Raw genomic sequence first — 22,936 nt, 5'->3', positions numbered from 1 at the left:
GCAATTATTAGACACTCCTTGTTGCTACACTCTTTTTGCCCACTTTTTCTTCTCACGTTTTGCACAATGCTTCCTCAAATGCATATGTATGAGGGAGAGAAGTGCAAATAAATCACATCTATATGAACATCCTTTATATGGATCCTTTTTCTACTTAATAGGGGTGTAACAGTGCAATTACTGTACGTGTCTAACCTCAACCCCTAGAAGACTTTCTAGAAAGTTCTACAAGGTGTCTGGTTCATGGGTTTAATGAGTTATTCAGCATATGAACCAGACACCTTGTAGAACTTTCTATCTTCCATCTGAGAAGACAAGCTAACCATGCTTCAAAGTAAATACTATATGCCTTATGTCCCAAATAAACACTATGTCCTTTCACAATTAAGAAATTGTTAATTACAGATGACAAAAATCACCATCTAATAATATTGCATCAGATTTGCTTTAGTTTGAGCTGTTTGTTAAAGCCCGAAAAGTGTTCTGGACGTTAACAGAATCTTTTATAAACCCGCGTTAGGTACAAATAGCTTGTAACATGTGGTTGTGAATATTTTCAGGCAAGTTATGTACATGTATCAAATATAAAGTTGACTTTTCTGCAATATTGCCTTTCAAACTAGTAAATATTTTAACCACTTAACATCCATGGTGTTCCCCGTCCATATTTCCCAGCTGCCTAGCATTAGTGTTCACATGAATCCTGAAATAAGACATAAATTATTCTATGGGTGCTGGGTACATTTTATTAATATTTTTTTAAATAACGTACTAACTTGTCAAAAAGAATGATCCAAGCAATTTCTATAAATATAATATAATCAATATTTGCAGCGTTAGTGTGGCCATGCCAGCTAAATTTTAAAAGACTTCCAAAGCATCCATCATTCTCTCATTCTATGATTACTTAAAAGCCTTTTGGATTTAAACTCTGGTGTAGATTTGTTTTTCCCTTTCATTTATTTTTCACCCCATCATGTTTGTCCCCTCTGCATCTCATAGTCTATAATCAAAAAGGCACATTCATCAGTGCCTGTTCTGTTATTATGTAAAAATGATTTTACATTGTCTAATAAATCTCACGGTTAATGTTTGTTAACTGATGAAACAAAAACCTTTCTGGGTTTACTCTGACATTTGTGACGGTTTCCTGACAGCTGCATTTGCATTCTGTTATCCTGCGTGTCAACGGATCATCACTGTCACACATTAAAGTGCAGATTGTGAGTGCTCTAACAGATGCAGCTCAAACCGAGTGTGTCACTTGAGTGACGCTTAACAGCATTGTAGGTTTTCTAAAAACAGACATCCATCCAAGCTACATTTATGTAAAATACTAAATATTTATGCAAAATATAAAATATGTATGTAAAAGGCCAGCAGAGATACACAGAGCATTTACCAGAACTGCTCAAGCCACATAAACTGTGAGATGAAAAGGAATCTGTAATGGGGCCTAAATGTTGTGTTGTATTCAGGCTCAAATAACACATTTTAAAAATCTGAAATGATTTATTTAAAATGTTTTATATTAAATATCCAGACTAATCTAATAAAAACCTGATGTAATGTAATCATCAGGCTACAACTACAACTCCAACTTCATGACTTAAACTTGAACCAAAAACAGAAAGTCAGCTTAACTTTAATACTTCATCTTCCATCTGTTATAGAATTACTACATTACATTAAGTTATATCTGCTAAGTTTGTGTTTGCTCACTAGCTTGTTTTTACTAGGTTGTTTTCATTTTGCTTACTTGCTTGCTTGCTTTCTTTTGCTAGTTTTTCACTGGTTTATTTGCTTTTGCTAGTTGTTTTAACTCATGGCTTCCTTTTCTACAGTAGTTCACTTTCAGTTCCTTTTGATAACAAGTTTACCTTTGCCCCATTGGTTGCATTCCTTTATTAGTTTGCTTATACTCGCTAGTCTGGTTATACATGTTAGTTTGCTTTAAATTACTTCTTTGGTTTTAATCATTAGTTGGCTTGTGTTTTCTTGGTTCCTTTCCTTAACTATACTTGCTTTCATTAAGTACTAGTATGCACAGAAATTTCCCCATTGTGGGATGAATAAAGGTATATCTTATCTTACTGGGTATTATTACTCACTAGTTTGCTTTCCTTCACTAATTTTCCATCACATTTTTTTTCAGCTGCTAGAAAGCAAAATAGATAGTTTGCTAATTTTCTTTTAGCTGCTTTTACTTTTGATCACTAGCTTACTAGTTTGCTTGTGTTCTTTAGGTTGCGCTAAGTTAACGAGAAGTTGTTCACGGAGTGATTCAACAGCTGTGTCTAAATTTATTCATTAATTTTTAAGGTAGTCAGTTTGCAATTTTATTGAATAATCAGAGTACAAGCAATAGCAACTTTGGCCTACTTACTATTGTGAAATGTTCATTTTTTTATATTGCAGCAAGTCATTATGATTAATCTGTTAGTTCCACCCAATTCACAGTGAAAGGAAAAAAAAAACTCCTACAGAAGTACATATAAACTTTGGAAAGTCAAAAATTACTCATGCTCTGTGCTACAAGAACAACATTAACCTAATTAGAAAGCAATCACAGATTTAGGCTCTCTGGGGCATTAGCAATATATTACATGTTTCCTTATTACAGTGTTTCATCATGTCACTGTACTGTCAAACATCTAAATGGAACAACATTATAAATGTTCATTTGGTACAATTAATTTTTAAACATTTTCAAAATATTTGTATATAGACTTACATTTGTTGGCAAATAAAATAGATAAGCTGTGGGTTTTGTGTAGCATTTTATAACTCTATTAATAGATTTAAAAGAGATGCCCTGGGCCAATGCTAAAGAGTGAACAGAGCATGACAGTTCAGACTTCAGCCTGCTCACGATTGCATTTGATTACATCAGGTAAGACATCACGGTCCAGCTGCGTAGCTACATCACTGTGCATTAAGAGAGAAGCCCTGGATAATTAGCCGTGTGAGTGTGGATATTGATCCTGAATGTAAAATGACAGATTGGCTCTGTATTTGATGGATAGCAGCAGCAAAAAAGGCAATCAGAAATGCCAACACAGCACCTTCTTTATGCTCCGGGGCTTCGGGATGGTGCTCGTCTGGCACACGATCAAGATCTGATGAATGAGAAGGGAGGGGAGAGTCAACACCAAATACACACCACACATACACATAACAGGAAAAAATATGTACAAAAACAAGATTTCTGGTAAGTTTTGAGTACACACTTGTTTATGTATGCAGAGACTCATACATATAATTTCAATTTATTTTAGAATTTAATTTGAAAATCACTACAGAAATTTCTGGGGTTCTTGGCATTGGGGTCAGTGTTGGGCAGTGGCAAGGATATGGGTTACTGATCAGAAGGTCAGGGGTTCAAACCTTAATATCATCAAAGTGCCACTGTTGGCCCGCTCTGCTCAAGATGTGTCTTATATCTGACCCCAGCTTCCTAACAAGCTGGGATATAATTTCACAGCCCTGTAATGTACAGAATACATAAGAAATAACAGGCTGCTTCTTCTTCGACATTGTCTACATGTGCATTGAGATTTCACTTAACGCAAATGCTATAAGAAACACTAGTTAATACATTATTACAAATCAGTTATGTAATGTTAATTAACTAGATTTTTTTCACCTATAGCTTTCATTAGTCATTTTGTACTACACATTATATTACAGCACTTTTGAAATCAAAGTTCTGATGGGTTAAACGGTGTTAATTTATTTTCTATAGCAGCAGCTCAGATGATACTTATGACTGCACGACTAAAATCATTTAGTATTATTTAGTAGTTATTGTTTATTGTTAACTAATTATCTCCTTTTACAGCTTTGTTATTTTATATTTATATAATTTTACTGCGAGTTTTGGTCAGTGTAAGCTGAATTTAAATGTGCTCTATAAATTAACTTACTTAAATGTGCTTAATTAACAATTCTAGTGTAAAAATTTGAGTTTTCTGTGAAATAATGTTCATGTTGAATTTTCTGAAGGAGTCTCCACTGTCAGCGTTTTGTAACAGTCAGGGGTAAAGTTCCTACATTTTTATTATTATTATTATTATTATTATTATTATTATTATTATTATTATAGTTATAGTAGTAGTAATAGTAGTAGTGTTTATGGCTTGAATGCGATTCTGTAATAAATCATGGTGACAAATTGCTTTTGTACAAGAAGAATAAAACAATGTGCCAATGATTATTTTCCTATAACAGCATGTTCCTGGGTGTGTTATTTATTACTTAGAGAGCAGTAAAGTTAAACTGTTAATATAATCTATTACATTAATGAGGATACAACGTTATGTATTTATATTAGGTGATATTTAATAGAATAAAATCAATACTGTTTACTGATGCTTACGTTCATGGTACTCTTATTCAAAAATGCTACTGAGATTTCAATGCAAATCCTACTGTATGTAAGTTCTATTTTTCGTCTCCACACGTTTTTCCTGTAAACATGTTTATGAGTAAAACAAATTATCCAGCCCTGTATATTAATAATTTTCTGTAAAAGGAACAGCAAAAGATTTTTTGCACCACACTGCAGAAATGCATTTTTCCCACAGCAGTAATTTGAGACAGGGCTGAGTTGCTAACGATGTGCTTTATCTGGACCGATCCACAACAACACAACATGATTACAGCAATCTGAATGTGCTGTTTTATGGCTCACATGCAGGTTTTTTGAGAAAACCTCAGCCTTACACTGGAACACTTAATTACTTTTAGTGGCATACACAGAGTAATAACTCTCTTTGCTTGTGCTGATTTTGCTATAACGGTTACTCTTTTAAAACAAACTTTGGAGCTGTCAAAGTATTTCCTGTTTATTTTCATGATCATTTTTCCGTTGTTGTTGAGACACCTTCAGGAGGTTGCAATCCATTTTTTTTCTTAAAATGAACACTACATTGTTTTACACTACAACTCTGTTGGAACGAATACTTTGTTTTCTATCGCAGGAGCTTTTCCATTAGTCCCAAATGCAAGGTTTAGGTTAAGGTTTTTTTATCATTTAAAAACAGACTCTGACTTCTTCCCAAGACTTCTTCTGCAACATTAAATATAATTCTAATGATAAAAAGCATTTATTAATAAAGAAAAGTAATCATTGGAAAACTGCCGTATTATAAAACACATCACAGTGAACTGTTATTGGAAAATCCGACTCCACAACCATCTCGTGTGATTATTTTCCAATAACACTATTTCGTAACCTGTTCTATTTGGTATGTAATCATCATTGCTACATGTTTACATCTACTGGTATGTAATAAAACTCCTAATTGATCTAAATAAACACTTATTTTCTGCTGAATACCTGATTTTTGGTGGCCATACCATGCAGACAGGTACTGTATAGTACCTCACAGATGTGAGTACAGCCCTCACTGAATTTGGACATTTTCACTTGGGGTGTACTCACTTTTGTGGCCAGTGGATTAGACATTAATGGCTGTGTCTTGAGTTATTTTGAGGGGACAGCAAATTTACACTGTTATACAAGTTGTACACTCACTACTTTACATTGTAGCAAAGGGTCATTTCTTCAGTGTTGTCACATGAAAAGATCTAATAAAATATTTCCAAAAATGTGAGTGCTGTGTTCACTTCTGTGAGATACTGTATATCGTCGCTGTCGGGCGGAAACCTCGTATGTCCAAAGTTGGTCAATTTCATATTTTTTCACATATCGATGCTATTGCTCAGTCATTTAAGTTATTAACCAATCTAAAGTCTTGAAAATAGCTTGAGCGCAAATCTCATAACTCCATTGGACTCTTCAACTGTCCACCTCTTCCTCACTCCGCGGGAGAGCTTCACGGCATATTTCTCCTCAAGAAGAGTCGCAACGAATCAACACGTCTTCTGAGGTAAATGTCTTCAAAACACTGGGCTCAAAGAAAAAAAAATCTTGACCCCGCTAGTGCTCGTCTGAGGACAGGAATTTAGCGCAAGACAATCCACTGCAACGCGGACTAAACCCTGTGCACTGCAGATAAGGTACAGCGTGTTTTTTAATTTCCTGAAAAATAACGGTTTTGGAGACACGAGGATTCCGCCTGACAGCGACGATATATTTAATGTCAGCTTTCAAATTTCTGTCCCTCACACCTTGTTATCATCTAGAGAAAATGCAGAGCTGTTCTTCTGTGACACTGAAATGTCACATTGCAATAAAAAAAATCATATTTACTCACGTTTGTAGAGAAAAATACCATAATTGGTAGAATGATAAACATAAAACAGATTCATTGATTCATTTTGTTTTAGTTTCTGTATATCATGTACACTAAACAGTATGGCCAAAAGTTTGTGGAAAGCCGTCCATCAAACTCATATGAGATCCTTCCCCAAACTGTTGCCAAAAGGTTTGAAGCACACCATCATATCAAATGTCAAACAATTTTCCATTATTGGAACTTAGAGGTCCAAACTTTATCCATTATAACAACGGCCCTGTGCACAAAGCAAGCTCCATGTAGACATGGCTTAACAAACCTGGAATGAAAGAGCTCAAGTGTCCTGCACAGAGCCCTGAATCTGACTAAGTCCCACTGAACACCATTGGAATGAATTGGAACATTACCTGCACCCCACACCTCCTAACTCAACATCAGTTTCTGATCCCACTAACGCTCTTGTAACCGAATAAACATAAATCCCCACAACCACACTCTAAAGTTTAGTGGAAAGCCTTCCAAGAATAGTGGAGCTTATTATAACAGCAAAGGATAACTGAAACTGGAAGGGGATTTTCAACATACACATACAGGTGTGGTGATCAGATGTTCACAAACTTTTGGCTTTATAGTATTATGCTGTATATCCATGTATTGACTGTGAGATGATGTAACTGTTAATCTTAGTCCTAGAGCAAGATATTTAACCCTAATTTGCTGGTTAAGATAAAACTGTCTCCTGGATACATATAAAATCAAAATTGTCACCAGAACAAATCAAAACACACCAGGAAGTAGGTATAATCTTGAACGAGGGCACTGATTCTACCCTAAAGCCCCACAACAGTGCTCTATACTGACCGTTAGTGGTAATTGTGAGTACTGCACCATTATCAGCATAGCTGCTCTCTCCCATCGAGTTAATGGCATTAACTGAGAAGTTGTACATGGTGGATGGCTTCAGGCCAGTCACTGTGTACACAGTGGATTTTGGAGGAAAAACATCAACATATAGGTAACTAGCAGACTCCGGCCACCGGTACCTGCACGTCAGACAAAGCAAAAGCAAGATATTAACAATTGCAATCACAATGGGCCAGAGAGTACACGTTAGATGAGAACACAAGACTTTTTGGTGTTAAAAACAGACTGTCTCCAACCCTTTATTATTAGGCTAACATAATGTGGAATGTGATGTTCTATCAAGTTCCTGCAAATGAGTTGTTACTATGGAAACAAAAATGTATTAGAAAGTGCAAATGAATATAAACCTATCGTTAACATTACAGCTAGTGTTAAAACTGTGCTATAAAGCGAGTTACTGTAATTAAACACTGCAGGTGATAATTTAATAATCCTGAAGTATAGACAATGCTGTAGATAATATTATAATACAAGTGTATGATAAATAATTAGCAGGATCTCAAACCTCAGTCTCCACCTACTTACATACTCACTCACTGTATGCTCCCTAAACAGGCAACAGATCATGTATTTTTCAATTTGCATTACAAGGTTCTTGATAAGACAGTTGACGTGATAACATTAAAGCATTGGAAGGCATACACTAGCATGGTGTGACATAGCTGCGATTCAACTCCAGCCACTACACTAACCTGACATTATTTACAGGCTGTAAATTATAATTAGTCTGTGTGTCTGACCTGACTCGGAAATTCTGAGTGAGCCCTCCATCAAAGCCGGGCATCCACTCCAGAGTGACGGAGTTTGAGGAGACGCTAAGAAGCTTCAGGTCTGATGGGGGGTCGGGGTAATCTGTTAAAACAAGCAAACGCAGAAACAAAGAAAGAGAGAGAGAGAGAGAGAGAGAGAGAGAGATACTCTCAATATTGAAAGTGTTCAGAGAATGGTTGGAAATAACCTTAAGCATTACGAGAAATAAAAATAACAGAAACAACAGTCTAATCTTGTCCTATTGTTCATCATTTGTTCATGTGTACGTATTTACAGTTAAAGCACAGAGCTGAATGATGCAGTCTATACAGATGTGAGGGTTTTTGTACAAATGGCAATCTGACAGCACAGACTAAAATGACCAGCCATACAGTAATGCAGAGATGCTATTAGAAAGATAAAAAACAAAACACAACCCCGGTGGAGCCTGACACTGCCGCAGTGCTGGCAAGATGAGCCTTTGCTGATCATAGGGTTTACCATTTCCAAACTGGCAACAAAGCTGGGATTCACTCTGCTCATGACATACAACCTTCTACCATGATGAACTTATATATAAACCCACTGATCTTTTTTATTGCTTGTAGCCTCGTCCTAATAATAGAGAAATATAATTACTTGCTCATATTTGATTGGGAGTCTATACTGGGGCGCAAACTTTTGGCCATATAGTATAATGCTCTGTAACCATGTATTGACTAATGTGATGATGTAACTGCAAAATAATTTATATATATACACACACATATATATATATATATATAAATATATATATATATATTATTATCTCTCCCAGATAAATATTATATTAACATTGTCAGCAGAACAAGTCAGGAAGCTGGTATAAGCTGTAACGTTGGCACTGATTCTACCCTAAAGCCACACGTCAGGGCTCCATACTGCCGCAGAGCTGGCAAGATGAGCCTTTGCTGATCATACGGGGGTTTGCCACTCCAAAACTGGCAACAACTCTGTATATATATATATATATATATATATATATATATATATATATATATATATATATATATATATATATATATATATAAAGTTGGATGAGTTCCACAGACCACAGATTCTCTATTAGATTGAGTCTTGGGCTTTGTCGGGGCCATCCCAACACTTTTAAAGGTTTCTCCCTAAACCAATTTGATTGTTGCTTTAGCAGTTTGTTTAGGGTCATTGTCCTGCTGGAAGGTGAACCTCCTTCCCAGTCTCATTTCATGGGCAGACTGAAACAGGTTCTTCAAAAATTGCCCTGTATTTAACACCATCCATCACTCCTTCAATTCTGACCAGTTTTCCAGTACCTGGTGATGAAAAACATCCCCACAGCATAATACTGTCGCCACCATGCTTCACTATGGGGATGGTGTTCTTGGGGTGATGAGAGGTGTTGGGGTTGTGCCAGACACTGTGTTTTCTTTTATGGCCAATAGGTTCAATTTTAGTCTCATCTCACCACAGTACATTTGTGGGGAATCTCCCATGTGTCTTCTGGCAAACTCAAGATGTTCTTTCTTGTTTTTTTTCTTTAAGCAAAGCTTTCTATTGCCCACTCTTTCATAAAGCCCAGCTCTGTGAAGTGTACAGTATGGCTAATAGTGACCAGTCTTTGCTGTGAAGCTCTCCAGCTCCTTCAGGGTTATTTTTGGTCTTTTGGATGCTTCTTGAATTAATGTCCTCCTTGGTCAATCTGTGAATTTTGGTGGGCGGCCCTCTCTTGGCAAGTTTACCGTGGTGCCATATTGAGGGGGATGTGGTAGCTTAGTGTTTAAGGTGTTGGACTGCCAATCGGAAGGTTGTGAGTTTAAAGCCCATGTCCACCAGGCTCTTGTCCCCTGAGCAAGGCCCTTAACCCTCAGTTGTATAAAAAGAGAGATAACAATCGCTCTGGATAAGGGTGTCTGGAAAATATTAAAAAAGTTTTTTTGTGTTTTTTTTGGTAACCTAGCCCTGATTTATACTTCTCAATTTTCCCAAATTTTGGTCCTGACCTTTTTGGAGAGCTCATTGGTCTTCATCGTGCTGCTTGCTTGATGCTGCCTTTTACTCAGTGGTGTTGCAGGCATTTCATAGCAGGTATACATGTAAGCTGAGATGATGTGACACTTAGACTGCAGACAGGTGGACTTAATTTAACTTCTTGAGGTACAGTAATTGGTAGCACTAAACCTATTTAGGAGCGTCATAGCAAACGGGGTTAATACAAATGCACACACCAATTTTCAGGTTTTTATTTTTAAAATATTTCACTTCATCGACTTGAATTATTTGACACACTACAAATACAAATTCACTACAAAAAAGCCCCAGAAAATCTTTAAATTCCAGGTTGAAATGTACCAAAATAGGAAAAAGGCAAAAGGGGTGAATACTTTTGCACAGTACTGTATATAAAACATTTTTATTGCATGCTGCACAGTTCTAATAATAGAGAAAAATAATTACTTGCTCCTATTTTGAAAGGGAGTCTATTCAGGGCATATAATATAAGACTTAGCTTGCCCTAGCCTTTTAATGCACTGCTTTAAGTACTGTAGCCTTGCTAGTCATATATTTTATATACTATTCTTTGAAAATAAAACAAAGTGCAAGACCTACATTTAGAACCAGTAAAACAGATTAATAGTTAAACTAGAATAAAATGAATTTGTTTGCACCTAAATGAAAGTAGATGAAAGGGAGTGTGGAAAATAAAATAATGCTTGAAATATAATTATTTGGATCAGAATCCTTTCACAATTTGACAGGACGGTAACCTGATTACAGTCCATGCACCATAATATTTGGTGCATTCCGAGATTTTTTTTGCTCACCGCGGTTGTAGAGAGTGAGTTATTGCAGCTCTCCTGTCAGCTGGAACCAGTCTACAGTTGTTTTTCCCCCCCCCCCCCCCCCACCGGCCTTTCTCATACATAAGATGTTTCTGCTTGTAGGACTGTTGCTCATTGTCTTTTTTGTGCATTACAATCTATTCCAATCTACAGTTGTAAGGTACAATCTCACAAGATAAGCAGTTTCTGAAATACCCAAACAACCAACAATCATAACACAGTCAACATCACCAAGATCTTTGATATGTGAATATTAGCTTAATCTCCTGAACTTGACCTGCATAATTTTATGCAAAGAGCTACAGTAATGCTTTATGACTGGCTGATTGGATATTTGAATGGATGTGCAGGCATTCCTATTACTCACTCACTCACTCACTCACTTTCTACCGCTTATCTGAACTACCTCGGGTCACGGGGAGCCTGTGTCTATCTCAGGCGTCATCGGGCATCAAGGCAGGATACACCCTGGACGGAGTGCCAACCCATCGCAGGGCACACACACACTCTCATTCACTCACGCAATCACACACTACGGACAATTTTCCAGAGATGCCAATCAACCTACCATGCATGTCTTTGGACCGGGGGAGGAAACCGGAGTACCCGGAGGAAACGAGGCACGGGGAGAACATGCAAACTCCACACACACAAGGCGGGGGTGGTAATCGAACCCCCAACCCTGGAGGTGTGAGGCAGATGTGCTAAACACTAAGCCACCATGCCCCCGGCATTCCTATTAATTTAGTATAAATTGCTATTCTACAGATGAAGACTCTTGTTCAGGGGCTACAGAAGTTACACCAAAAGTCTCCCGCAGTTCTCTAAAGCGTTACTGTAATACAAAGCCTTACAGTCTGGAGAAGACCAGATAAGATATTTTGTTTAACAAACAAACTTTTGAATAAAATGTTTTGTTAGGGATTTGTAATGTGCTGTAAGCTGTTTATATGCCATTGGTGAAATAATCATCCGCTTATTCCCATTTCTCCAGCACTACTGTGATAGTTTAGGCTTTGTGTTCAAAATAAAAATAATAACATATTTTTGTGTGTGCATGTACTGTTATTGAGTAGCTAAACATGCGGTATATAAAGAGACAGTGATGATGATGGCATGACAGTGGCGACGAAGACAAAGATTATGTTGGTTAATGGCAGTGGTGATGATAATGTAAAGATGAAAGCTCTAACAGTGGTGATGATGAGGATGATGAGGGTTGGTGGCAGTGATGGAGATGGTTTATTGTTATGATTATGATGAAGAATGTGGTGGCAGTTATTCTGATAATGACTCCTGACAGTGGTGATGAAGATGAAGCTGGTTAATAGCAGAGATGAACAATAGCTGGTGGGACAATAATTATTGCTGATAATGTTGACGATGAAGGTTGTGGTGGTAGCGATAATCATCATGATATTAGCTCACGACTGTGACGATCATTCTAATGATAATATTGATTATAATACTAGTCTGTGACATTGATGATGAAGACAAAGACAATGGCAATGATGAAGATTGTGGTGTTAGCGGTAATCATGATGATAATGATGATGAAGGTGGTAGTTTTGATCATTCTAATGATAATAACATTAATCACTGTTGGTGTGTGACAATGATGATGAAGATAAAGATGATGGCAGTGATGACAACGATGATTAAGCTGGTGGTAGGATCCAAAATGAATGCGACTGTAAGAAGTTTCTCTATTCTATGAGTCTACACAAACAAATAAATTTCCTCTCACTGCTATCCTGAGGACAGGAAGTGATATAGAAGGAGTATATTAGGCAGTGGATAAAAAAGCACTTCAAGGTGGAGAAGCAAAGAGAGAGGCATTTACAGAATGGTCTCATTCATTTCCCCTGGTGAGTAAATAGTAATTATGAGCTACCACTGTGGACAAAGTAGCAGACGGGCCAGCCTTGCTTCTTTAACTTAAAAACAAATTCAGAAATCATTTTTATGTCATGTAAAAATTCCTCCTCAGGCATCTGATGAAGAACCGTATAGTATTCATGATCACTATCAGATTAATTATGAATAAATATAAAAGGGGGGAAGCAGAATGAATATTGGATTGTATTTCAGGATTTTTATGGTAAACATTAACCATAATACCGGGGTGTAGTGGACTCTCTGGAAGACAGAAAGAGAGAGAGAGAGAGAGAGAGAGAGAGAGAGAGAGAGAGATATTGAAAGTGTTCAGAGAATATAAAATAAATGACGGGATATAAATGTAAGCTTTATGAGAGAGAGAGAGAGAGAGAGAGAGAGAGAGAGAGAGAGAGAGAGAGAGAGATGAAAGTATAGAAAATAGAGACTCATACAGTTAAAGGATAATACACACACACATATATATATATATATATATATATATATATATATATATATATATATATATATATATATATAGCTTAGCAAATTTAGTAGATACCACCATCAGCCATACAGAGTGGAACCTGAGAGAAACTTGGGAAATTTTTATTTTGTCTGTTTGTCAGTTGTGTCAGATTTCTCTTTACCAATTCAACATGGTCCAACATGGTTTGCCCAAAAACAAGCATTTTGTATACTTCAATGCTCCCCTAGATTACGATAAGATAACTGATAAGACTTCACTTGTGTAACCTGCATCATATCATTAACACACAATTGCTCATTCACAAAAATATCCAATTAGCCAATCAGGTAGCAGGATATTGCATAAAATCCTTCATACTGTATACGGATAAAGTGTTTCAGTTCACATCGCACATCCGAATGAGAGAAAATGTGATCTCAGTGATGCAGACAGTGGGATGAATGTCGGTGCCAAACGTTCTGGTTTGAATAATTAAGAAACTGCTGATCTCACACAACAGGGTTGTTGATGAGCAAGGTTAAGGAAAATGGCCAGATGCGTCTGGACTAACAGGAAGAATATGACAACTTAAATAACACTCTTTAAATCCATTGTAAGCAGAAAAGCATCTCAGAACACACAACACATTGATCTTTAAAACAAGAACAGGAATCTGAGGCTACATTAGGTACATGTTCACTGAAGCAACGTCTGGCATTAAAAAGAAAACGCATTTAAAGATATTATTGCTATTGTTGTGCAGGAGCATCAGACACTTTTACAGTCAGATAATAACTAAAGTGATCAGATGTGTGAACATTTTACTACAGAACATATCTAAAGGCTTGATCAAAGCATGGTATTTACCATGTGAGGAACTTAGCTAACAAGGTTTTAAAGCTATTTTTAAGCAGACTGTGTAAACAAACCAAATTTTTTTGCAAGATTAAAAAGTAAATAACATTTTCAGCTAGTTTTGATCAAATATATTTAACTTTCTTGTTGAGAAAAATTTAGCCTCCACAGCAACTGCAAAAACTGTGTAATATTGACTGCTGATACTGTGATACTCTCACTTCCTCAGGCCCCTTACAAGGCCAATACACAATGAAAGGTCGATGGTTAAGGTGTTAAGGATTTAGCTGACCTGAAAAAAAAGCAATATTACCAAGTGAGAGAGAGTGTGTGTGTGTGTGTGTGTGTACATACTGGTGCTGAGCAGCTGGATATCGAGTGTGTCCTCTCCGAGGCTGTTACGGGCAGTGCAGGTAAACACGGCATAGTCCAGAGCCGCGCTCACATTTACTACAGTTAGAGTGCTGGTGTGTACAGCCCCCTCTTTCACCGTCCGCTCAAGATACCTTCACAAACACACACACACACACATCAGCATATAACAGTGTGTTTTACAGCTAAACCTAATCCACATTTTCTCTAATTTGTACCTAGTTACTATGTTCACATTTGCTAGTTTTGTTTCAGAAAGAAAAGATGTGGGTGAAATGGAAGTGTGCAGTGATATTTTCAAACCCACTTTGGTTTATAATTGCTCTAATCTCTAAAGACTTGCTTTTAGCTCAGACATTAGGCAAAAATGGTAGGTTCATGACAAAGTGAGGTGTTTCTTTCCACTTAGTTTTGTGCATTTATGCTTCCCATAACAGCTCATTACATAATTAATAGAATCAACATGGTTTGCATAACTAAATATTGATAGTTGTCCAAATCTCAGCAAAATATACTGCAAACATACAGTATAATGATGTGATCTTATAGCTTATGGATATATGTTTATAGATCTGTTTCGTATTTCTAAATTGTATATTAATGTACTTTATTTATTGTCGTAGTAGTAATAATATTAATAGAGAATTTTGTAGTAATCACATCAATAGCAGATATAGTATTAGCAATAGCAGTTATAGTAGTAATAGTGGCATTAGAAGTAGTAATAAGATTAGTGGAGATATAAGGAGTAGTATTAATAGTAGTCGTTATAGCAGGAGAAGTAGTTAAAAAATAATGAAACAGTATTGAAAAATATAGTAGACAAATAAAGTAGACTTAATAGCGCTAGTAATAGCAGCAGTATTATTAATAGTAGCATTAATGCTAGTAAGTAAAGGCAGATGTCTTCTATCTCCATGCCAGTATACTGTGTATGTTGTGTGTGTGTGTGTGTGTGTGTGTGTGTGTGTGTGTGTGTTTACCGTGGACTGCCAAAGTTCAATGGTATGCCGTTCTTAGCCCAGCTGAATTCGACACGTGGGACTCCTTCAGCCTGACAAATCACATCAGCGTCAGTAGTACCGTCTCCTCGACTCGCCACTTTTCTCCACTGTGCCCCCTTCTGCAGCTCTGCAGCAACTTCACCACAACACACAAACACATGAGATTCACTACATATTAGTAAGATTTTCCAAAACAGTATAATGACCCAGAAATAAATTCTCCATATAATCTGGATAAGTTCAGTGCTACAGTATGACAGCATCTCTTCATGTTAACCTCACATCACTTACAAACTTAAGAGAGGGGAATTTGTTTTCTGAAGTCATTTCTGAAGTGTTTTCACACGTTCGGTCTAGTGACAAAGAGTGATGAACAAACTTGCATAATGTAATGTAACTCTTACTTCAATCACTAGCTTTAAAGCATTAGTCACTATAGTGAGTAGGTGATGTTTTGTACACAATGAAAGAGTGGATAATTGCTTTCAGTGCTGTCTGTGTGGGATGGATGGCATTGCTTTATCCCCTTTTAAATCAAGGCAACAACAACAAATTACATGTGTCTCTAAGCTCATGTATATGGAAAAGTTTACTTAGCACTTTCTTTAAAGTGTGGTGTTAGGCTGCTCTGGGAGGCAGAAATATGAACATTAATATGAACATTTCTTAAAGAAAACGCAGCTCATATGATAATTAAAAAGATTAATTGATAAGTAATGAGAATTAATGAGTCCCTAACCCTAACTCAGCTCAGGTACAGGTAGCCAACTAAACTAGAGGTAACTAGTGGTAACATTTGTTTGTGCCAAGTATCGAATATAGAGCTATATAGGAATATGTATTTGTGAAGAATGAGTTAGCTGACATTGTGTATATTTGCTTGATTGCATGTTTTGATTTCTCTCCTACTGATGAATTGATTCAGAGTCAATATGAATTCTCACTTCCTAGAGTTCACTTGTAGGCTGCAGACTGAGACTAAATCACAATCGTGGACCAATAATTTTGTCTACATTTGGATGTTCACCTCTGCTTAAAGCATCGAATCCAAGGACAAAAGAGCACCAGGGTTAGAGTCTGTCAGGACCAACTGGCCGCTACAGATTACAGATCCCAGAATCCACAGCAGTTTACTCGTTCATCATTCGCAATCACGCAGACTTTTAACCATGCACACATGTTCACATTTACACCTGAACCTATCTAAATATTCAGCCAGTTGCAATGTAACTATTAAATTGTGCTTTCACTCTTATATTATTCTGTTTTTAATTGTTTGCCTGTCTTTCCATTTATGCTTGACTTTTCCAGAGCAACTTATATTTTTATCTCATTTTATACAATCTATCGGGGTTAAGGGTTGAGGGTTAAGGGCCTTGCTCAGGGGCCCAGCAGGGGCAGCTTGGTGGACTTGGGATTCAAACTCACAACCTTCCAGGTCCAACACCATACCCACTAGGCTACCACATCCCAGTTATGATGGCATGATCCTTGCCTGTGTATATATCTATACCTTGAGTTTTATTTATAAAACGACTCACTGTTTGTGACAGATTCAAAGAAACTAAACACTAAGCTTTCTTATTGCATCGTAGTTTTTATTCTTAGCTCTGTTGATTCATTTTCCTGATCTGTAGAGATGAATTCATTATGTTGAAAAGATAAAATTAAGTGTTCCTGGAACTGCAGAACTCACAGTGTACAACAAGCTGACCCACCACGCTGGCAGGGGGCGCTATACCGTTGTTTGCAGTACACTGGTAAGGACCTGCATGAGCTCGGGTCACCTCATAGATGGTTAAAAGTCCAGTTGATTCGTCCTGACTCTTCTCTCCCAATTCCTCACGCTCGCCTTCACCCTAGACGACACACAATCGAAACACACAGAACAACGGTTACACTGAGCTCACACAAACACATCCATTTTTAATACATGTTTTAAGCACCAAATAAATGTACGTACTAGCAGAACAAAAATCTTTACAAAGTAGTTAACTAATTGTAATATACAATGTGGAAAAAAAAACTGATTTCGGGGGAAATCACGTAAGTCTGTTTTGCTACAAGATCATTAGTATTGTCATGACAAAAGTGTGTTACTGCTAAATGATAGAGGGATGGAGAACATCATGTTTACAACAGTGTCTGGGAAATTATTCCTGAAGAACAAGTCCTGATTGGTCTCTAATGTACATCTGTCCTGACGTTATTTGATATTTAATGTGTAACCCGTTGTGTAACCCGTTGCTCCAAAAGTGTTTGGAAAAAAAAAGAAACAGAAAAAGTATTTTTTTGTCACTTTCTGTAGCTTTAAAAGGACAAAATAAAGCCAAACACACACCTTTTCATTTCAGAGAAAGTGATAGTGATAATTGTCCATAAAGCAAGCATAGAATTTCAGATGACATCAGAAATATAGAATTTGCTTCATCGACATTTATAGATTAAGAAAGCAGATTTTCTGTCTCCTGCCTGCGTTTCCCGAGCGTCTGCCTTTCTGCTTATCAACTTTCCCACCTACAGTATTTGACATCCTAAAAGTGAGGACTTGCAAATTCTATGCAACGGTCATATCTTTCCATCACAAGCACATCTGCATGATTAAAAATAGTCTCTTATGATATCAGAAAGCACAATGGTTGTGAACTTTGGACAGGAAATGCAAAAAAAAAGCACTAAAATGGTACAGCCTGAGCTAACAGTGACAAATGTAGCCTGTGGCAAAGCCGCTTTAATGAAAGCTATTTTTCTCCATTTGGGACGGAGAAGGCGGAGCGCAGAAGGGCGAGACACTTAGAGCACACTTACGGCAGTGAAATATAGCACGTCCTTCTGTTAAAGAGTTGCCAGCGTTACAAAGAGAGCCGGAGAACGCAAAGAGACAGAGGAGGAGGAGATTGAGAGAGGAAACGAGAGTGATGGAGAGAGACAAAGAAAGAGGAAATTATTCAAGGAGATGAAGGAAGGTTGGAAAAAAAGAAAAGGCAATCATTGATTTCAGATTCTATTTCATTTTCAACACTGTCATGGTCTGAAAAACACCTACACTGTCTTATGAAGAATATGAATATTACTGTAAAGAATAATAAAAGAGGGCACTTCAAACAAGTCTTTTTTAGTTTAAACGAAATATAAAAAGGGAAAACTGTTAGGAGGAACTACTGTGACATATAAAGTACGTGGTAATCTCGCACCATCCACTTCCAGGAAAACATGCCATCAGTCACAGGGTTGGCGTCAGCGATGCAGAACAGATCTGCAGTGCCTCCGACATTCACCTGCACAGGATCCGTCTTCATCTTGACGCTCGGGGAATCTATATTGTTTAAAAAAAAAAAAGTTGGTTGCGTATTTCAATTCATTTTAATGTTACAGTGAAACACAGCCTTTTGTGGATTTTTCACATGAAGCAGAGTTACTGCGACATCCCCCAAGTTGTTTGCATAACCGTGTTGTATTCTTTTTTAAACATTTCTATTTATATTTTATAAATTTTTTTGTAGAAAAAAAAGATTTTGTAGAATATCCAAGAAAATATTTTATTCCTGTTACTTCTGATATTGTAGCAGCTATAAACATCCTTCCCTGATATTGTGAAGCTTCAGTACTGAATACCTAAAGCTCCGACACTGGAGACTCCTTCTTTAACAAATCTCACAAAACAACAACAGTAGTGTGAAACATGTTTCACATGCAGTGCACGGTTTATTTTTTTCCACATTTCACAATTCATTTATATTGCACTTGATTTTTATTTTTTTTGCATTCTTTTTTCAAATGTTCTTCCTTTGTGAAATGCATATGATCGTCGACACTATTGAACGATGATAGCGTCATCAATGCTAAAAATGATCATCGACGCTATTGAACAATGCTATTTTTCCTGAAGGATTAAAAAGGGAGCTGTAGATATTTTTCAAAAGTCTTGTATTTTCTTTCTTCTCTCTTTCTCTCTCTCTCTCTCTCTCACTCTCTCTCACTCGCTCTCCTCGGCTCCCATTGGGTTCATAGCCTTGAGAAAAGCAGCCCATTAGTACTTGTGCTTTTGCCTGTTGACACACTCGAGACACTTCCCATTGTCTCAGACAGAGAAAATAGGAAGTTCAATGTGGAAAACAGGGCCATCTGTAAAAGCTATTAAAACGTTCCATACATAATGAATGTGTAGCTCTGTCAGGCAACTATTGTAGCAGGACGCAGGGATCCATTAGTGACGGAGGATTTTCTAGAACATGTAGGCCTAGTTTTGGTACAAAGCAGTTATTAAATCATTAAGGAGGTAATTGCAGGTCAGTAGCATTCGCTCTCTCTCTCTCTCTCTCTCTCTCTGTCTCTCTCTCTCTCTGTTTCTTCCTTTGCTTAAACCATCAGAATAAATTTTCTATCCATGCAAGTAATAATTACGGTTATATATGCAGAAACCAAAAAACCCTAATAGAATGTTGTCCATTTGATACATTAAGTCAAGAATATTTTATTCGCATCATGGTCTTTCATGTAGGTATTGATAACAAGTCACACGACACACCGTATGAAAAAAATACAAAAGTCATACAAAATAGTGAGCAAATGGGATTGGGGTAAATTTTGGGTTTGTTTGAATACATTAACTGTTTTATTTTACACTATTGCAAAGTATTTGAGAAATCCTGATATAACTGAATCCTGATTTAAGTTAAATGTGTAAGGACAAAATCGAGGACAAAATGGCTAATAATTTCAACCAGTTTGAAACCAGTGATAAACTATCACTAGCTAACGTAACACTATATACTGTAGCATCAGGTGTCTGATCCATTATTGTGCTCATAACCTGGTGATATTTCAACTCTTGTTCCGACAAGCAGATGTACTAATCATGAGAGTTTTAAAAAAATGGCAGAACAAGTAATTTTCCAGACAATATATTCAGTTATTTGGACAATTTACGAGCCTATGTATCAGACAATGCACTAGTGTATAAAGAGGACAAATGTGTGTCTGTGAAATACAATAAGGAAACGTGCTTGCGCGAGCACTCTTCCTTGATAAATATATTTATTTCATTACATTCTGTTCTTGTTTATTAGCAAGGTAACATCTTTGACCTGTTCACGCTGGGTGAATTTTAAGGAGTAAACATTAGAGAATAAACTGCAGACTTCACTTACAATTCTAATGTATACAGTAACGATGCCATGCATGTTGTGTGTTCAGATGTGACAGTCAGGAGTAAACATGTATACTATTTACTCATTGTCTCATGTCTTTACGTTGACATGTTGTAATTACACCTTGTGCAAAATCAACTGTTCAACTTCAATTCATAATGATTTATTTGACACTGTAGTACAAATACAAGAACAAGCACATTTTGTGTGCAGGTTGTTCAGTTTTATTTAATACTTGCCTATTGCATAGGTACAGTAGTAAACGTAAAGAAATTCCTTTTGCTACTGAGGTGCATCACCCTAATGATTTTTGTACATTTTCATGTAGTGTGCGTCTGCATGTTTAATACGTAATCATTTGTGGCTAGTAATACAGCCACAAATTACAGCATTACAGGATTACAAGATTTCTCCATGAGCCTCACTTCCGAGTGGCTAAAAAAAAAGCCATTTTATTTTATTCCCAATTATTAACTGTTTACATACTTCAACACTCTCCTGCTAAAATTCAGAGCTCTCAAATAAAATGTGACCAACAGAAAGACAGACAGACTATTTTCTATATTACTTGCTGCCTGTGGACTAATGTGTAGACATTTATACAAGAACATGCCAATAACCGAGCTGTAATAATCTTCACTCAAACATGCTATAAATTGCAATGTAATGTTTTTGCATAATAACTATTTATGAGACAATCCTGTATGATCACATATTATAACAGAGAACTATTTCTTTTTTTTACTATATAACCTATGACCAACTTGCATATAAACAACCCTAAAGTCCTACAGTCATTACTATAGTTTTAGTTCCACAGTAATGGTGCATACAGACTCTGCAGTACAGTACACGTTCCTTTAACATTATTTAACAACTGACTGATTAAAGGAACAATTCTAATCCAAACATTTAAAGCCGTTGTTGATTTCACTGTCATGTCTGTGATCCTTAAACTAAAACTCTGCCTACGTTTGGCTACTTTTGTGTGTGTGTGTGTGTGTGTGTGTGTGTGTTTGTCTCTCTGTGTGTGTGTACAGTATATACTGTATATATATATGAATGAGAGAGGAAGGAGAGAGGAAGGGAGAAGAAAAAAAACAACTCATTGATTATAAACCATCAAGACTTTCATCATTTTCTCATTTTCATACACTGTTCTGACTGACAGGGTCTAAGAGAACTCATTTAACAGCTCTATGCTTAGATTGAATTCTGCTGCACATCCGAGTCCCTTTGGATAAAGGCTTCTGCCAAGTGAATAAATATAAATGTAGACATAAGACATGCTGATGCTGATACGTGAGCTTCAGAAGTAATGGGCCTTTCATGTTCCCTCTCCTGCATTGTGTCTCGCTCTAATATTACAGAGACACTAATCTTGTTTCATCAATGACAATGACGCAACGTCTTTTATAACACCGTCTTCCATTTGCATAATGCCAACGTGATGACAGACAACAGTAGGAAACTCATTATTTTTTCTAGATTTTGGGTTTGAAGCTTTGGAAATGCATACATGTGGCTGTTTGTTTAAACCAGCAAGCATGTAGACAAACAGTCAAAATTTTTGATTTTATTATTGACAAAATGCCAGTTTTCTTTCTATAGGATTTTTGGACCTCAACTTTAAGGAACCAAATGTATTAATTTTAAGAAAATCCTATTTTTTGGTCTTCTTCCCACAAAGCTCATGTTGGCTAAGGAGCCAGTTAAGAAGTCATGATGGAATGGTCATAAACAACTCTGAAACATTTCAACAAACAATAAACATGAAAGTAAATTCAACAAGTTAACAAATTTTGATTTCCAAGGTCTGATCATTTCCAAGCAACGGAAGTCATTTAATTTGTTACTGGTGTGTGGCTACCAGTGAGTGTTCTAAATACTACTAATACTTATGTAATAAACTGGTTATAATATTAGGCATGAGCCTAATAAATTCTGTGTTTTTGGTTATTTTTTTTTTAATCAAAATGTATATGAAAGTTTTCTGCCTTTTTAACCAGACTTGACGTATTACTTGTGATTGAGACACATGCAACAGTGTAATGTTTCAATCTGTAGAATTCAGAACAATAAAGGGTAGAAAATTTCAACATTTCTCCCTGGTAAAGGTTTTCCCAGGCTGTCACAGATAGAGTTTAAAGTGTGTGGTAGATCTGTGAAAGGTTCTTACACCGGACGTCCAGTTTGATGTTGGTTCTGTTCTTTCCTTCTGCGTTTGAGCACTCCACTGTGTACACACCCGCGTCACGCCTGGTCACGTTCCAAATCTCCAGACCCATGTCATCGGGGAAATGGTACCGAGGATCCCGATCTGTTTACACACACATGCAGTTATATTAACGTACAAACTGAAACTAAGCATTGGACGCAAATTTAACGAGGAGTTTCAATTTTATGTGGTATAAAATTCTTTACAAGGACAAACCTGTACATAATAATAGTAATAAAGTGCTGATCTTTAGTATCC

At 36.7% G+C, this 22,936-nt stretch overlaps 1 protein-coding gene across 1 annotated transcript in view; it reads right to left on the bottom strand.

Moving 5' to 3' along the window:
* nphs1 (NPHS1 adhesion molecule, nephrin) overlaps positions 1-22,936 on the bottom strand; it is a 124,403-nt gene that overhangs the window by 6,883 nt on the left and 94,584 nt on the right. The window contains exons 17-24 of the mRNA XM_060888687.1: positions 22,640-22,780; positions 18,505-18,626; positions 17,007-17,169; positions 15,290-15,446; positions 14,289-14,440; positions 7,868-7,979; positions 7,065-7,246; positions 3,066-3,119 (exon numbers count right to left, since the gene is read on the bottom strand). Coding sequence (XP_060744670.1) covers positions 3,066-3,119; positions 7,065-7,246; positions 7,868-7,979; positions 14,289-14,440; positions 15,290-15,446; positions 17,007-17,169; positions 18,505-18,626; positions 22,640-22,780 — 1,083 coding nt within the window. The remainder of the gene's footprint in view (positions 1-3,065; positions 3,120-7,064; positions 7,247-7,867; positions 7,980-14,288; positions 14,441-15,289; positions 15,447-17,006; positions 17,170-18,504; positions 18,627-22,639; positions 22,781-22,936) is intronic.

The sequence above is a fragment of the Tachysurus vachellii genome, chromosome 15, assembly GCF_030014155.1.
Source record: "Tachysurus vachellii isolate PV-2020 chromosome 15, HZAU_Pvac_v1, whole genome shotgun sequence".
Taxonomy (NCBI): Eukaryota; Metazoa; Chordata; class Actinopteri; order Siluriformes; family Bagridae; genus Tachysurus; species Tachysurus vachellii.
This window is presented reverse-complemented; position numbering and strand designations above follow the sequence as displayed.